The sequence below is a fragment of the Hyla sarda genome, chromosome 3 (assembly GCF_029499605.1).
Source record: "Hyla sarda isolate aHylSar1 chromosome 3, aHylSar1.hap1, whole genome shotgun sequence".
Taxonomy (NCBI): Eukaryota; Metazoa; Chordata; class Amphibia; order Anura; family Hylidae; genus Hyla; species Hyla sarda.
Window position 1 is genome coordinate 329,444,408 of NC_079191.1, and position 18,183 is coordinate 329,462,590.

Genomic DNA, 18,183 nt, shown 5'->3' on the forward strand with positions numbered 1-18,183 from the left:
GATTTAGAAAATGTTGTGAAAAATTCGAAAATTGCTGCTATACTTTGAAGCCCTCTGATGTCTTCAAAAACTAAAAACATGTCAACTCTGTGATGCAAGCATAAAGTAGACATATTGTATGTGTGAATCAATATATAATTAATTTTTTATATCTATTTTCCTTACAAGTGAAGAGCTTCAAAGTTAGAAAAATGCTAAATTTTCAAATTTTTCATGAAATTTGAGAATTTTGAAGAAAGGATGCAAGTATCGACGAATACCACTATGTTAAAGTAGAATATGTCACAAAAAAACTATCTCGGAATAAAATTCATAAGGAAAAGCATCCCAGAGTTATTAATGCTTAAAGTGACAGTGGTCAGATGTGCAAATAATGCTCTGGTCCTTAAGGTCACAATGGGCTTGGTCCTTAAGGGGTTAAGCAAGCATGCTGTTTTTTTGTTTTGTTTTTTTAATGAAGATATAAGGGGTGATTCATCAAAATGTGCTGCAGAAAAATTGAGTAGTTGCCCATAGCAACCAATCAGATAGGTGTGTACCCCTATAATGTGTCCTGGAGTCAATGTATGGTGAGTGGCGGTGCTGTGGCTCCAAGCCCGGCCAGTACTTTCTATAGCCACCCTGTATGTGTTCCGGTGTCATTCTGATAATACAATTTTACAAAAACTATATTGAAAAAAGTGGGCGGGGCAATGCATTTTCTGTTTCGGTTTTCGACCAAGCTCAGCCTATATTTTTGGGTTCACACCAAAATTTTTATTTCGGTGCATCCCTATTTGTAATGACATAAATAATTTCATAACCAAATCTATGGCAAAACCCAAAAACTTATATTTATTCTGTAGGTCCATACGATTACAAGGATATTCAATTTATGAAGGTTTTATTTTACTACTAAAAACTATAACTACATGCACCAAAATTAGTATGTTCAAAATTGTCCTCTTCTGACCCCTATAACTTATTTTTATTGTTCCACATACAGGCCTGTATGAGGGCTAATTTTTTGCGCCGTTATCTTTAGTTTTTATTGGTTTATTTTTATGGGACTTTTTGATAGCTTTTTATTACCTTTTTTGTGGTATATGAAGTGATAAAAAATAGACATAGGTGTTTTTTTTACGTGGACACCATCAACCATGTGGTTTAAAAAACCTTATATTTTAATAGTTCGGACATTTACGCATGTGGCAGTACCACATATGATTATTTTATTTTGATTACATTATTTTATTTTAAAAATTGGAAAAGGGGGTGATTCAATCTTTTATTAGGGAAGGTGTTAATTCACTATTATGAACTTTATTTTATTTTATTTATTTTTTTACACTTTTTTTTCTAGTTCCCATATGGGGCTTTAATATGCAATCTATTGATTGCATACACTGTTCAGGCTGGCCAGAGCTTGAGAGCACCGATCGGACGGCAAGGAGGCAGGTAAGGGCCCTCCCGCTGTCCACTTAGCTGATCGGGACCCGCAATTTTGCCACGGATGTCCCAATCAGCTGCCCTGAACTAACTGGCACCATTAACCCCGCACTTTAAATGTCGCAATCAACTTTGATTGCGGCGTCTTAAGGATTAATGACGGCATCGGCCGACCGGCAATACCCAGCATTAACCCTGGGTCCTGGCTGCTAATAGCAACCGGGACCCAACTGGTATGAAGTATGCTCAGCTCGTGAGCACGCTTCAAACCCTGGTAACAGGACCAAGGTGTACAGGTTCACCCTCGGTCCTTAAGTACCAGGACGCAAGGGCATACCTGTACACCCTCCGTCCTTGAGGGGGTTAAAGGTCTACAGTAAATTTGAGAATATATACATAAATAAGAATAATTTACATACACAGCATTTAGGTTTGTGGAGCTCCAATGACATATTTGGGGTTGAGTGGTGTTTGCTAACTCAATTGCAGGTCTTCAGTGTATCTTGTCTATCACTTGTGGAACTGCAAGGACTCGAGTTGTCACTATGCATGCACTTGTAAAAGAGATCTGTTATTATTCCATATGTAGGTAGACTTTTGATTCAATGATGCTACAGTCTCTGACATTCTAATTGTAATGATAATTTTCTCTTCTCTTTCGTTTGCAGATGAGCAAGAAGCAGTTCAAAAGAGAACTTTTACCAAATGGATCAATTCACATTTGGCCAAGGTAGATTTTAATTTACATTGTTTTATTATTTAATTAAGAGGTAATCTGTCAGTATTTTTGAGCTACCAGACAGCTCTAGACAGAGGTTGGGGAGCAGTAATGATACCTGCTGTTTGCTTGGCTGAGAAAACATTATTTGATGTCCTGGCTGCTACTATAGAAAGTGTTCAGGAGGCGGCCTCTTTTTGCTAGGTGCCCAAAGCTCACTCTATTAAGTGTAATAGGTACTTTAGGAGTACACCATTCACATTTTTTTTTATACCTTTTCATGTAACAGCACTGAAGAAATGACACTCTGCTACAATATAACTTAAAGGGGTACTCCGCCCCTAGACATCTTATCCCGCTGCTGGGGACCCCGGGATCGCTGCTGCAGCACCCCGCTATCATTACTGCGCAGAGCGAGATCGCTCTGCACGTAATGACGGGCAATACAGGGGCCGAAGCATCGTTACGTCACGGCTCCGCCCCTCGTGACATCACGGCCCGTCCCCGTCAATACAAGTCTATGGGAAGGGGACGTGGCGGTCGTTACGCCCCTGCCATAGACTTGCATTAAGGGGACGGGCCGTAATGTCATGAGGGGCGGAGCCATGACGTCACGCTGCTCCGGCCCCTGTATCGCCCGTAATTACTCACAGAGCGAACTCGCTCTGTGCAGTAATGATGGCGGGGTGCCGCAGCGGCGATCCCCTGGGTCCCCAACAGCGGGACAGCGACGATCTAACATCTTATGGGGATAAGATGCCAGGGGCGGAGTACCCCTTTAAAGGGGTACTCCAGTGGAAAACACATTTTTTTCCAAATCAACTGGTGCCAGAAACAGATTTTCAAATTACTTCTATTAAAACATCTTAATCCTTCCAATACTTATCAGCTGCTGTATGCTCCACAGAAAGTTGTATAGTTCTTTTCATTCTGACCACAGTGCTCTCTACTGACACACCTGTCTGTGTCAGGAACTGTCCAGAGCAGGAGAGGTTTGCTATGGGGATTTGCTTGTACTCTGGACAGTTCCTGACACTGACAAAGGTGTCAGCAGAGAGCACTGTGGTCAGACAGAAAAGAACTATACAACTTCATGTGGAGCATGCGGCAGCTGATATGTATTGGAAGGATTAAGATGTTTTAATAGCAGTATCGTATTCATTGGCGTATAACATGCACCCCAATATTTACTGTTATATTTAAGTAAAAAAAAGTAAAATGAATGGCTTGGACTAAATGCCACATCATCCCCCCAACTTTGATTTCCCCTGTACCTCCGTTTGGTCCCATCCCCCCCAGTGGCACATTATTCCCTGTGCCACAGTTAACCCTCTCATCGCCCCCTTCCAGTCTAATCATCCCACCTCATCATTTCCCCCTGCCATAGACCACTAGCCAAACAGACATTACCCATTTAGTGCCTCATCACCCCCCTCATCATTTGCCCCTGTCTCATCATCCTCCCCATCATTCCCCCCCCCCCTCATCGTTACTCCTATGCCATTCTTCCCATGCCTCATCATTCCCCCTTTTCTTCTGCTTTTTATAGTTTTTGTTATTTTCCTTATCTGGCTGCGCTTCGACAGGCCAGGTCAGGCGGTGGGTCTTGTGGGTTGTGTAGTCAGGGAAGCATATGAGTGATGTCTTCTGCCGGCTACTCTGCGCGGTATCAGGGACGTCACTTTTCATTTCCTGCAGTTGCCGTTGGTCACTATTCTAAAGTGGCTGCAGCTGAGCTGCTGAACTTAAGCCGCCGGCGCTTCGGCCACTCTGACTAGTGGGGGCTGCAGGAAATGAAAAGTGACGTCGCCCGCAAGACCCGCCGAAGCACAGCCCGGTAAGGAAAAAAAAAAAAAAAGCAGGGGAAAAGGGGGAATTATGAGGAAGGGGGAGGTAAGGAAAATAAAAATCAGAGCGGGGAGAAGTGTGAGCCAGCAGAAGACGCTGCTGGTCACTGATTTAAAGTGGCCACGGCCAGGCTGCTGATCCTTAACAAGCAGCCGCCGTTGCGGCCACTTTAGATCAGTGACCAACACATTTCTCGGTGTATAACACGCAGGCAGGCTTTTTGCCTTACATTTAAGTTTTAAAAGTGCGTGTTATATGCCGATAAATACGGTAATTTACTAATCTGTATAACTTTCTGGCACCAGGTTGATTTGAAAATGTTTGTTTTACAGCTATAGCACAGTTGTTTGTAATTTGTTGAATGTGTTACTTTTCTACTAAGATTTATATCCAATGAGAAGCTGATGAAGTGAGGCATGGTTATTCTCATTGCAGGCAGCATCAGCTGTAAATATGGCTCTTTCTACACTGTTGTTGACTAAATTAGAGTCATCCCTTTTGAGTCATATGAATAAGTAGAGACTGTGGAAGCTCATGTGAATAATTATCTAACTAAACAGTGTTTGTCCCATCCTCAATGATCCTTGAGCGCTTGGATTGGCTGTTTGTTCAGTACGGTTCAGGCGGTCTCCCCCTGTGTTTGAAATGCTAATCCAGTCTTGAGGGGAGAATTAAATTATCAGGAACGATCCTTCCATCTCCTGTAATTACATTTAGAAGTGAATTACAGTGTTAACTAATATAATCAAATAATGGAAACAGTTTAATGGATAAATGAACTTATACAATTATATGGAAGAAGGATACGTTGTGAGTCATTATTATCAAAGCAAGGCGAGATTTATACCATGTGTGCACAGCAGAAAAGTGCCCCAAATCTCCAGTCTGGATTATTTTATCGATGATCTTCTCCGCTTTATTTATCTCTTATGTACACCGGATACTGCAGACAATCACTGTCGGTGCACTTACCGCAATTGACCTCATGTTCCCGCTGGTATTTGAATGTACTCTGCTATATATACCATTTCATATCTATGTTCTCATTAGGACCTGACGAACAGGGGAGTCCTCCCTTGAAACACGTCCATTAATTTACATGTAAATATAACAATAACCTTTTATTCTTTTATTTGTCAGAAACAAGGTATCCATTTTTACCTCTGAAGCTCTTAAGTGGCTTCACCTACTCCAAATCTCCTTTTTGGCATATTCCAGAGTATTATGCTTCAACATACTTTTTTTTTTTATAGTTTACTGCAAATGGATATTAAAATAAATATTTAGATTGTGCATATACTTTTTAAATGGGAGTCAATAGACCACTCATACCATTCTAGGTTGGTACAGAAAGTAATGTGTCCATAAACTGCCCACCATAGGTCAAATATATCTAGGGCTGCAACGATTAACCGATATTATCAATTTAAATGGCCAGCCTGCGACATCTGCTACCCACCTGCAGCACTGAGACTGCAGCCTGTAGTGCTGTCCGAAAGCTGGCGCCGCCTCCTTGTCCTCGGCACCTCCGGTGACAAGAAGCCTCCGGTCCTGACATCGCAGGAGTCCTCCTGTCTGACCAGAAGCTGAAAGATCTTTCTGGTGCAAAACCTCATAGCAAACTTCTCCTGCTTTGGACAGTTCCTGAAATGGATAGAGATGGCAGCAGAGAGCACTATGGTCAGAATGGATAAGTTGTATAAGAACTATACAACTTTCTCTGTAGTACACAGCAGCTGATAAGTACTGGAAGGCTGATAAGTACTGATAATTACTTGAACCTCATAGCAAACCTCTCCTGCTCTGGACAGTTCCTGACACTGATAGGAATGACAGCAGAGAGCACTGTGGTCAGACTGACTAAGTTGTATAAGAACTATATAACTTTCTCTGTAGTATAAAGCAGCTGATAAGTACTGGAAGTCTTAAGATTTTTTTATCAGAGTTAATTTACAAATCTGTAGAAGTTTCTGGCACCAGTTGATTTGAATTTTTTTTTTCCCCACCGGAGTACCCCTTTAAATATCTTTTGAAACCATAGCAACATTTTAAAGTAAGGCTAGGTTCCCACTGTGTGTGTTTTGGTTTACATTTAACATAGATGTTAAGGTATGCTTAAAACAGGCAGTACAGCAGAATCCATTTTCCTTGTCTTGCATTTAAAAAAAGAAAAACGTATTATAACATATTTTTTTTTTGCTGTATATAGTAGCATAGTTGACTATGCTTTTGTACACAAAAACTGTGAAACTTACATAAACCCAGTGTGAACCCATCATGTGTTTCAGTTTTTATCATTTTTATAGAATTATCCTATGCAACCTTAAAACTGTATGAAGCCTGATTTAGGCTGGGTCCACACTACGTTTTGTCCCATACGGGAGCGCATACGGCAGGGGGGAGCTAAAACCTCGCGCTCCCGTATGTTACCGTATGCGCTCCCGTATGTCATTCATTTCAATGAGCCGACCGGAGTGAAACGTTCGGTCCGGTCGGCTCATTTTTGCGCCGTATGCGCTTTTACAACCGGACCTAAAACCGTGGTTGACCACAGTTTTAGGTCCGGTTGTAAAAGCGCATACGGCGCAAAAATGAGCCGACCGGACCGAACGTTTCACTCCGGTCGGCTCATTGAAGTGAATGGCATACGGGAGCGCATACGGTCACATACGGGAGCGCGAGCTTTTAGCTCCCTCCTGCCGTATGCGCTCCCGTATGGGACAAAACGTAGTGTGGACCCAGCCTTATTTAATTCACAGAGGCTTGCTTAGATTGAATACAACTGAGGCTTTGAAAAGCTAGCAGAGATCTTAAAAGTGGATATGGGTTAAAACAGAAACACATAAAAATATAAAGTTGAATAAATTTGTTAGTACACATTAAATTATTGTAAAGTATAACCCCAAAAAGTGGATCACAAACTTACGGCCAGTTTGTTCATTCATGGGAGGTGTAAAACAGGAACCAGCACTTTCACTACAATACATTCTAAACACCAGTTGCTATAAAGAGCAGGGCACATTCAGCTAAGCGTTGTTTCTACCCACTGTCTCAGCACTCACTAAAGACAGGCTTGTAGACTTTCTATGGAGCCTGTCTGGAGTAGCATTGAAAATAATGGTGAGAAATAGATCTCAGCTACTTGCTTCTCCCTGATCATTTTATTGACACTTTAATAATGAAAGTGACACTTTAATAGTGTGCAAGTAACTGGGTTAGCAACCAAGGAGCTGGGGCCCCACCTCCTAAAAAAGGTCTCTACCTATACACGCATAGGTAAAAGTAAATCAAGCCCAGTGAGGTGGGGACCAGAGGCGGAGTGCCGACTCCTTGACTGATATCTTGCAAACCATTTAGAGTACACATTTTCATCAGTTCTAGAAAAAGCACTTTTATTACACACACATGCACTGTTCTGAAATGCTAAGTTCACACAGAATTGCTAAATGAAGTAATAACATTTCATGTAATTTCCATGTTCCTGTCTGCAGTATAAGAAGGGAGGAAGCACTGAGGCACACTGTCAAAGCAAACATTACAACGGATGGACTTTTTTTTCCCCCTTTGTCATGACTTCACTGGATATTGGCAAAGCCATTGGAAACTATTATGATCTCAACTCTCATAGTAAACATTAGCCACTCAGGACAGTTCACCACACTTCTCTGACATAATAAATATACTAATTGGCAGGACTGGAACATTTTATTGGGTTTCAGCAGAAAAAAATTATAAATGTATTTATTTCCTGTTCCTTATACAGCACCATGTGTCTATCGGTACAGAAATTGTGTTCACTTTATCTGTTCCTGTCCTCCACAGGGCTCTAAATATATCTCTCCCACACTTAAAATCAAAGAAATTATATTTATTTTTGGGAAGAGGGGTTATAAACAAGCAATGCTGTGCGAATAGTGGTTTGATATCTACCATAGTTTATTATTATTATTATTATTAGAGATTACTCGCCTATCTATCATAATATTTCATAAATTTTTGGTGCATTTTTATAGAGAGTTGAAACTTTGGCGCTTTGATATTAAATAATATCTAGTATGCCCTCAAAACAGGCATACTAGATACTGTTACACTCATGTTTCAGAAGACAGGAACCCCGGTGAATATGGATCCGCTGGACCTGTGTGGCAGATGACTTGGACTGTACCAGGGAGCAGAATCTAAGGTGCCGCTGGTTTTCACCAGAGCCCGTCGCAAAGCGGGACAGACTTGCTGCGGCAGGCAGCACCCAGGTCGCTACCCCTAGAACGGCTCGACCACACAGGCGGCTAAGGAGATGCGAGGCAATGGAGGGATAAGACAGCTTGTAGTCAGAATAGCAGAAGGTCAGGGCAGGCAGCACAGGAACATAGAAAATGGTCTGTAAGAAGGTGGCAAGGAGCAAGGTCAGGTCACGGAGCAAAGGATCAGATACACGGCAAGGCAATAACAGGAATGGTTTCTCTCCGGCTCAAGGCAACAGAGATCTGGCAGGGAAGTGAGGAGGGTGGAGGAATTTATCAATGAGCCAAAAAAAAAAAAAAAATAGGATGGTGGGAGCTACCCTTTAAGTTTTACATTTCTTGGTTTAAATGTTATCCCCTCTAACTTTCTTTTTTATTTATTTTCTATCTCCCAGATAGTTCTTTCCATGTACTAGTTATACCTTGGTACCACGGACATGCTTTCATCAGTCCTGTACCATGCATTACAGCATCAGCAATCTGGGATGTTTTAAATCAATTCTGGATTATTTTGGGCAGTATTTGGTCCAATATTTGTTAGTATTTTTAGCCAAAATCAGAAGTAGAACTGATACAGACAAAAATGATAATAGAAACATATTTCTGTGTTTTGCATGTACTCTTGGTTTTGGCTAAAAATACTGATGAAATACAGCATGTGCACCCATCCTTAGGCTAAGAATTCCCTAAAAATAAGTAATCCTCAGTACAAGTGACGTTGTAGGAGGAAGTTTGGAGCCATGATAAATGTGTCCTTTAGAAAATTAAGATGTTTACATAACAAGTATTTCGAAATTGCTTTTGATATGAAATGCTTAAGGAAATGGAAGACGTCATTGTGTAAAGTATTTATAAAACAAGTGACTGTGAATTTGTTCCCTGTATTCAGTGCTAAATACTAAAAAAAAAAAAATAATAATAATTAAAAAAAAGAATTGTAGTACAAGTTGTTGTTTAAATGTTTTCCCTAGAGCCAACATTTGGAGCTGATGCTTTATAAATGACTTTCGGAGTCAGGGTTCAGTAAGCTCATTTGAATTGGGGCAGAAAACATATAACCCCTATAACTTTTTTACATTTTCATCTACAGACCCCTACAACCCCTGCTGGCTGTTGAAGGCACTTGGCAGCCTAGGGGTATGAAGAGGGCTCCTTGGGTATATAGAAGGCACTGAGCCTTCTTCATAACAAATTAAATGGGGTTTCTGAGGTGTAAAGACTGTTGGCCTATCAAGAGGATAGGCCATAAAGGTCAAAATGGTAGTTGCCGCAGCTCCAACATATACATAGTAAACAGTCAGAAGCCTCTGCGCTGTTCATTGTATAGTGGGGGAGTCAGGTGCCAATCAATTACCAGAGGTCACTGTAGCTGCCACTTACACTCTATTATTACAGCCTGACACATGCTAGCAGATCACTGATCTGACAGTAGAATGCAATTCGATTGTATTACAGTGTATAGTATTGGCATTGAATGCTTGCTCGTACAAGTCCTTTTGGAGAATTTAAACAATGTTTAAGAAAAAAAATTTTGAAAAGAAAAAGTAACAATATAACCCAATAAAATTTGTAATCACCCCTTTTTAAAATTTTTATTTCTTTAACTGGTATTGCTGAGTGCGAAATATCCAAACTTATAAAATATAATATTTATCCTGCACTGTGGACGCCATAAACAATAAAAAAAAAAAAAGAAAATGTTTGTCACATCTTAGATAAAATGGAATAGAAAGTCTTATCTATGCCAAAATGGCTGCGTCCACAAGGGGTTTATAGCTTTAACCTAAATATATGTAAGCTTATGACTTCACCTGTTAGTAAACCTAATAAAATAAAGCCAATTTTAAGACAAACAATATGACAAATATTGTTTAATTTTTGCATTAAAAAAATCCATGGTATTTAACTTGTTAATTAAAGGTGTACTGCAGCCAAAATTTATTTATCCCCTATCCACACGTTAGGGAATAAGTAGCTGATCGTGGGGGGTCCGACTTCTGGGACCCCCCCCCCCCCGCAATCTCTGGAACGAGATCCTCAGTGAGGAGCACGTGTTGTCTACCACTAGACAGAACATGCTCCATTAATTTCTATGGTAGTGCCGATGATGCCTGAGTGCTGGACCTGGGTCTTTTCGGAGCTTCCATAGAAATCAATGTAGGGTGTGCCATCTACCTCACACGCTCTTCACTTAGAGCCAGGTCCCGTTATGGAGATCCGCTACTTATCCCCTATCCTGTGTATAGGGGATATGTTAATTATGGCTGAAGTACCCCTTTAAGTACGAAAAATCTTATCCATTCATGAAAATCTTAAAAACATCCCCCTGTAATTGGATCATGTTTACCAATTGATGTCCTTCCTTTTTGTACAATATTACAATAGTAATGCCCTGAAACTAGTTTTGTAGACTAGTAAGCTCCTCAATTGAGGAGAGGTTCCATCAGGATACTAATGGGGAGCAGTCAGCACTCTTTTCAAAGTGAAGCTGCTGGCAGTGTGATGTAGGTCATTTAAAACCCATTCTTTACATGTTCGTTTTATGTGTGTCTGAGTAATATGCTTTTAGATACTAAACTTTGTTTTCTGCAAATTAGCTTACGTCTTTGTTCTTTTATTTTACCAAATATAACTCCATTAAGCATTCCATGTGCTTTTAACCCCTTAAGGACCAAGCCCATTTTCACCTTAAGGACCTGAGCATTTTTTGCACATCTGACCACTGTCATTTTAAGCATTAATAACTCTGGGATGCTTTTACTTATGAATTTTATTCCGAGATAGTTTTTTCGTGACATATTCTGCTTTAACATAGTGGTAAATTTTTGTCCATACTTGCACCATTTCTTGGTGAAAAAGTCAAAATATTTTATGAAAAATTTGAAAATTTAGCATTTTTCGAACTTTGAAGCTTGTAAGGAAAATAGACATTGCAAATAAATTTTATATTGATTCACATATACAATATGTCTACTTTTTGTTGGCATCATAAAATTGACATGTTTTTACTTTTGGAAGACATCAGAGGGCTTCAAAGTTCAGCAGCAATTTTAAAATTTTTCATGAAATTTTAAAAATCTGAATTTTTCAGGGAAGTTCAGTTTTGAAGTGGATTTGAAGGGCCTTCATATTAGAAATACCCCATAAATGACTCCATTATAGAAACTGCGCCCCTAAAGTATTCAAAATGACATTCAGAAAGTTTGTTAACCCTTTAGGTGTTTTACTGGAATAGCAGGAGAACATTCTAAATCTTAATTTTCTACACTTGCATGTTATTGTAGACCCAGTTTCTGAATTTTTACAAGGGTAAAATAGGAGAAAAAGCCCCCCAATTTCTCTCGAGTAAGGTAATACCTCATATGTGTATGTAAATTGTTCGGCAGGTGCAGTAGAGGGCTCAGAAGGGAAGGAGCAACAATGGGATTTTGTAGAGTGAATTTTGCTGACATGGTTTTTGGGGGGCATGTCACATTTAGGAAGCCCCTATTGTGCCAGAACAGCAAAAAAAAAAAAAAAAAAAAACACATGGCATACTATTTTGGAAACTACACCCCTCAAGGCACATAAGGGGTACAGTGAGCCTTAACACCCCACAGGTGTTTGACGACTTTTCGTCAAAGTCAGATGTGTAAATGAAATATTTATTTTCACTAAAGTGCAGGGTTTTTTTTTCTCCAAATTTACCATTTTTACAAAGGGTAATGGGAGAAAATGCCCCCCCCAACCCCCCCCCAAAAAAAAAAAAAATTTGTAACCCCATCTCTTCTGAGTATGGAAATACCCCATGTTAGGACATAAAATGCACTGGCAAACTACAATGCTCAGAAAAGAAGGAGTCACATTTGGCTTTTGGAAAGCAAATTTTGCTGAAATGGGTTTTGGGGGGCATGTCGCATTTAGGAAGCCCCTATGGTGCCAGAACAGCAAAAAAAAAAAAAAAAAACACAAAAAAAAATACCCACATGGCATAGTATTTTGGAAACTACACCCCTCAAGGAACGTAACAAGGGGTACAGTGAGCCTTAACACCCCACTGTCACTGAAAAAGTAACTGAAATAGTCAACTGAAATAGTAACATGTATAGCTTGGAAGAAAGAAGAAACAGAGGGGATATGATAGAGACTTTTAAATACATAAAGGGAATCAGCACAGTAAAGGAGGAGAGCATATTTAAAAGAAGAAAAACTACCACAAGAGGACATAGTTTTAAATTAGAAGGGCAAAGGTTTAAAAGTAATATCAGGAAGTATTACTTTACTGAGAGAGTAGTGGATTCATGGAATAGCCTTCCTGCAGAAGTGGTCGCTACAAATACAGTGAAGGAGTTTAAACATGCATGGGATAAGCATAAGGCTATCCTTCATATAAGATAGGGCTGGGGACTATTGATAGGATTCAGATTATCGGGTAGACTAGATGGGCCAAATGGTTCTTATCTGCCGACACATTCTATGTTTCTAACTACAACTACCAGCATACTGTTGCACCCCTACATAGAACATTAAAATGTTCATTGATTGTACAATGTGCAAAAAGATAACCATTTACAATTTTCACACAACGTAAATACAGAAACTGCAGAATTAATATAACAGAAGATTATCATGGCTTTTTTTCACTGCGGTTTTCTAGACTTGTCTTCCACAGTATAAGCAATTGTAGTAAATTAGCTAGGCTCAGCTTTTCATTCTGTGTAGTCTTTGGAGTTAGATAAGGCATTTCGTAAAGAAAGGCATTTATTTTAACATATTGTAATGCACTAAAAGTGCTTTGATGTAGTCATACAAGTACATTTTTTTTTTCTTCAGACTATTGCAGCTGACCTCAATGTATGTATTTCAATGCCCTCTTGACTCTCACCTGTTCCCTGAATCCTTTGATAGGGTTGGCTGCCAGGGCCTAGGATAGTTGCTGCCACCACACTACTGATATAGAAATTGGTAGCAAAAAAAGAAAGAATTTCTCCAAAAACAGGCGCTTCTCCCAATTAAAGGATGTCTTTATGCCATCATGGTAAATATAAAGATTAAAAAGCACTTTCAACGCGTTTCTAGCTCGGACCGAGCTCTTTATCAAGACGTACATGTCTTGATAAAGAGCTCGGTCCGAGCTAGAAACGGGTTGAAAGTGCTTTTTAATCTTTATATTTACCATGATGGAATAAAGACAACCTTTTATTGGGAGAAGCGCCTGTTTTTGGAGAAATTCTTTATTTTTTTGCTACCAAGTTCTATCTCTGTCTGCCGACTCCTCTGGAGGATAGGGTGCTCCAAGACTGCTGACCCGCTATCTGATGAGCTGTTACAAATGTTATGCTCTAAGCATAACACGTTCCGGCGAGCATAATATTATTGCCAACATTGCCTGCATTTTTAATGGTATTTCACTAAGATTGCGCTCCTCCTGTTTTTTTGTCTCTATAGTACACCACACTACTGATGACCATGCCCTACATCTACCTTAGTTTGGCATGTATTTATACTGAGAGATGCATCTCTGTTTTACAGAAAGAATTGACTTCATGTTTTGTCTTTTTACAGCGTAACCCTCCACTAATCATAAATGATCTTTTTGAAGATATAAAAGATGGGACTAAGCTGCTTGCCTTATTAGAAGTCTTATCTGGTCAAAAACTGGTAGGTACTTTACAGAGGTGAAACAATACTGTGGTGAGAATGCATGGTGACTGATAGTAGTTTTTCAATTGTCAGGAAATATAAAAAATTACATTCTATACAGAGTCAAGTGTCAATCTACAGTGCAGTGTAAACACTGGCAACAGTCAGTACACAGTCTAGCGTAAACACTGGCATCAGTCATGAGATAGCCTAGTGTAAACACTGCCAGCAGTCAGTCCACAGTCTGGTGTAAACACTGGCATCAGTCAGTCCACATTTTAGTGTAAACACTGCTACCAGTCAGTCCACAGTCTGGTGTAAACACTGGCATCATTTAGTCCACATTGTAGTGTAAACACTGGCATCATTTAGTCCACATTTTAGTGTAAACACTGGCATCAGTTAGTCCACATTTTAATGTAAACACTGGCATCAGTCAGTCCACAGTCTGGTGTAAACACTGGCATCATTGGGGGAGATTTATCAAAACCTGTGCAGAGGAAAAGTTGCTGAGTTGCCCATAGCAACCAATCAGATCGCTTCTTTCATTTTTAACAAGGCTTCTGCAAAATGAAAGAAGCGATCTGATTGGTTGCTATGGGCAACTGGGCAACTTTTCCTCTGCACAGCTTTTGATAAATCTCCCCCATTTAGTCCATATTTTAGTGTAAACACTGGCATCATTTAGTCGACATTTTAGTGTAAACACTGGCAACAGTTAGTCCACATTTTAATGTAAACACTGGCATCAGTCAGTCCACAGTCTGGTGTAAACACTGGCATCAGTCAGTCCACATTTTAATGTAAACACTGGCATCAGTCAGTCCACATTTTAGTGTAAACACAGCTACCAGTCAGTCCACAGTCTAGTGTAAATGCTACTGCTGGTCAGTCCGCAGTCCTGTAAATATTCCATACATTGACTTATAATCCAAACAAAATTCAATAAGTTTGTAAATACCTTTCTTGGTTTGTGTATATGTAGTATTGCTGTCCTAAGCTGCAGTCATATTCTGGACCAGTCCTTTTGGCCTTTTTTTTTGCATAGCTCCTCTGCCGTTTAGGTGCTGTGCTGGGAACTTGGCTACATGAATGATAAAAGGAAAGGTATCATACTACTGGCTTATTGGCTGGAATAGTAGAGGCAGTTTGTTGTTAAAATTATTTTATACACAACATCTTATCCTTATGTGGTGATATAATCACATAAATTCTGTTACAATACAACTATTATCATATCTCTGCTGTGTGTGAAACGAATGACACTATGTAATATTGTTTCAGCCATGTGAACAAGGGAAGCAACTGAAACGCATTCACTGGGTGGCTAATATTGGTGCAGCGCTAAAGTTTTTGGAAGGCAGGCGGGTGAGTAGAATTACTCTTACTGTATGTCCTATTTAAGAAGGCTGGGTTCACATCAATGTTTTTCATCTCTGTTATAGAAATAAGCAACATTCATGTCAATGGGCTTTTTTTTAATCTACAATGTTCTCTGTTATGATTTGTTGCATTAAATTTGCTTTATTTTTGAGCATATAAAAAACGGCATGTAGGATTTTTTTTTCCTTCATAAAAACGGATGTAATAATGGATATAGTAATTGAACAAAGTAACTTAGTTATACTTTGTTCTTTTTATATGTTATTTCATCCGTTATTGCAACTAGCATGCTCAGAAAGAAAAAGTAAATGTTTATAATAATAACTGACATTAACGGACTTAAGCGGATGTTTTAGCAGATAGGAGGAGATTCATCGAAACCTGTGGAAAGGAAAAGTTCACCAGTTGCCCATAGCAACCAATCAGGTAACTTCTTTCATTATTGAAAATGGCAAGTAAGTCTTGGAAAAGCCAGGTTGTAGCGCAAACCACACGGACGTCTTCTGGTTAGTTGCAGAGTTTCTTTATTAAAGCCAGGCAACAAAGCATTTCGAGGCAGCAGTGCCTCTTCATCAGGAAAAAGTCTTGTGTACCAACATTAGGACAAGCTTGCTTTATATATAAACTGTAATTGGCGCCAAGTTGTGTAAGAAAATAGGCCACGCCCACTGGACAGGCAGGAAATACATCATACAAAGGAAGTGGGAGATGAAATATAATACAATGAACTAAAACATGAAAAAGCCTTGCATGGATGTCCTTCTACTTTAAAAACCATGTGATTGCATAAAGTTATATTAAAATTTTATAAAAAGGAAGACTAAAACAAGCACTTCTTTTAGTGCTCGTGCGGGGAGCGGGGCTACAGTTTTCAGATGCGCTATGCGCATCAGCCCGATGACACTCAGGGCTTGATGCTCATGCGCAAGAGTGTCCTTGTAGAGAATGGGGCTGCTGTTATCATCGCGGCTGTGCGTATCAGCCCGATGTCAAACGGAGCTTGGTGCGCATGCGCCAATGGGAAAAATTACTAGTGATGACTGCTGAGCATAGACATAGAGGCACAAGATCCCGTAAGGTGATCCGTACACGTGAACAGGGATGGTGGATAGGAGGATGCAGGGCCATGTGAAGGGGAAAGAGCAGAGATGGGAATGGATTAATATGAATATATAAAATGATGGGATGGAAATGAATGCTTGTGGAGCTGGGTATGTAAGGAGGAATGGAGGGCTGAATCGACATAGGAGGAATTGTGGGAAAGTATAAACCCTAAGGATAGTGAAAAAGATTGAATATAAATACATAAAAAATCAACACATATTTCAACACAATATTAAAAATGGAAAATAATCTTAATTTAACTTTATGCAATCACATGGTTTTAACCCCTTAAGGACATAGGGCGTATCCATATGCCCCCGTTTCCAAGTCCTTAAGGACCGAGGGCGTATGGATACGCCCTGAGCATTTCCGGCCCCTGCCGCTAGCCGGAGCGGAGCCGGAGCCGGATGCCTGCTGAAATCGTTCAGCAGGCATCCCGGCATATCGCCCAGGGGGGTCATTATGTCCCCCCATGTCGGCGATTGCCGCAGATCGCTGGACAATTCAGTCCAGCGATCTGCAGCGGATTCCGGGTCAATCGGTCTCCAGTGACCCGATGACCCGGAATTACTGGCTGATCAGAGACGGCCCCGAACAGCCAGAGCCAGCAGGGGTGAGGTGGCACTGGTGCCACCTCACGATCACCCTGATTCGTCGGCCGGATTCCCGGCCGACCAATCAGGGCGCCTGCTGCGGGTGTCACTCCCGCAACCCGCTCCGCCCCTCTTCCGGAGGACGTGAGCGGGTGCGGGAAGACGACCCCGGGTGCTGGGGACCCCGATCTCCGGCGTCCCTGTTAGGATCGGGGCCCCAGGAGCGACGGTGGCGGCGAGGGACTGACCTGTGCGGCGGCATCGTGGAGCAGCAGCAGGAGGTGAGTGACAGCCTCCTGCTGTTGCTTAGCAACAGCTCCCAGCATGCAAAAAGGGCATGCTGGGAGCTGTAGTTATGCAACAGCAGGAGGCAGACCACCACAACTCCCAGCATGCCCTTATGGGCATGCTGGGACTTGTAGTTTTGCAACAGCTGGAGGCACATTCTTTCTATGGAAAAGTGTACCTTCAGCTGTTGTATAACTACAACTCCCAGCTTGCACAATCAGCTAAAGTGCATGCTGGGAGTTGTAGTGGTGCATCTGGTGGTTGCATAACTACAACTCCCAGCATGCCCGTTGGCTGTCGGTGACTGCTGAGAGTTGTAGTTTTGCAACAGCTGAAGGCACACTGAGTTAAGTAGCAAACCAGTGTGTCTCCAGCTGTTGCATAACTACAATCTCCAGCATCCCCAGCCAATGTAGTATGCCTCCGGCTGTTGCATAACTACAAGACCCAGCATGCCCTTCCGCTGTCTGTACATGCTGGGGGTTGTAGCTTTTGCAACAGCTGAAGGCACACTGGTTGCAAAACACTGAGTTTGTTACCAAACTCGGTGTTTCACAACCTGTGTGTCTCCAGCTGTTGCAAAACTACAACTCCCAGCATGCACTGATAGACTGTACATGCTGGGAATTGTAGTTTTGCAACAGCTGGAGGTATTTAAACCCCCCCCCCCCCCCCCCCAATGTGAACGTACAGGGTACACTCACACGGGCGGAGGATTACAGTAAGTATCCGGCTGCAAGTTTGAGTTGCGGCAAATTTTCTGCCGCTGCTCAAACTGCCAGCGAGAAACTACTGTGAACCCTCCGCCCGTGTGACTGTACCCTAAAAACACTACACTACACTACACTAACACAAAATAAAATAAAAAGTAAAAAACACTACATATACACATACCCCTACACAGCCCCCCTCCCCAATAAAAATGAAAAACGTCTGGTACGCCACTGTTTCCAGAACG

The 18,183-nt window shown here is 41.0% G+C and overlaps 1 protein-coding gene across 12 annotated transcripts in view; it reads left to right on the forward strand.

Moving 5' to 3' along the window:
* Positions 1 to 18,183, forward strand: part of SYNE1 (spectrin repeat containing nuclear envelope protein 1) — a 483,893-nt gene that overhangs the window by 106,751 nt on the left and 358,959 nt on the right. For all 12 annotated transcript variants that reach the window (XM_056567280.1, XM_056567285.1, XM_056567279.1 and 9 more), the window contains 3 exons: positions 2,097 to 2,158; positions 13,780 to 13,875; positions 15,142 to 15,225. In XM_056567280.1, the coding sequence (XP_056423255.1) occupies positions 2,097 to 2,158; positions 13,780 to 13,875; positions 15,142 to 15,225 (242 nt within the window). The remainder of the gene's footprint in view (positions 1 to 2,096; positions 2,159 to 13,779; positions 13,876 to 15,141; positions 15,226 to 18,183) is intronic.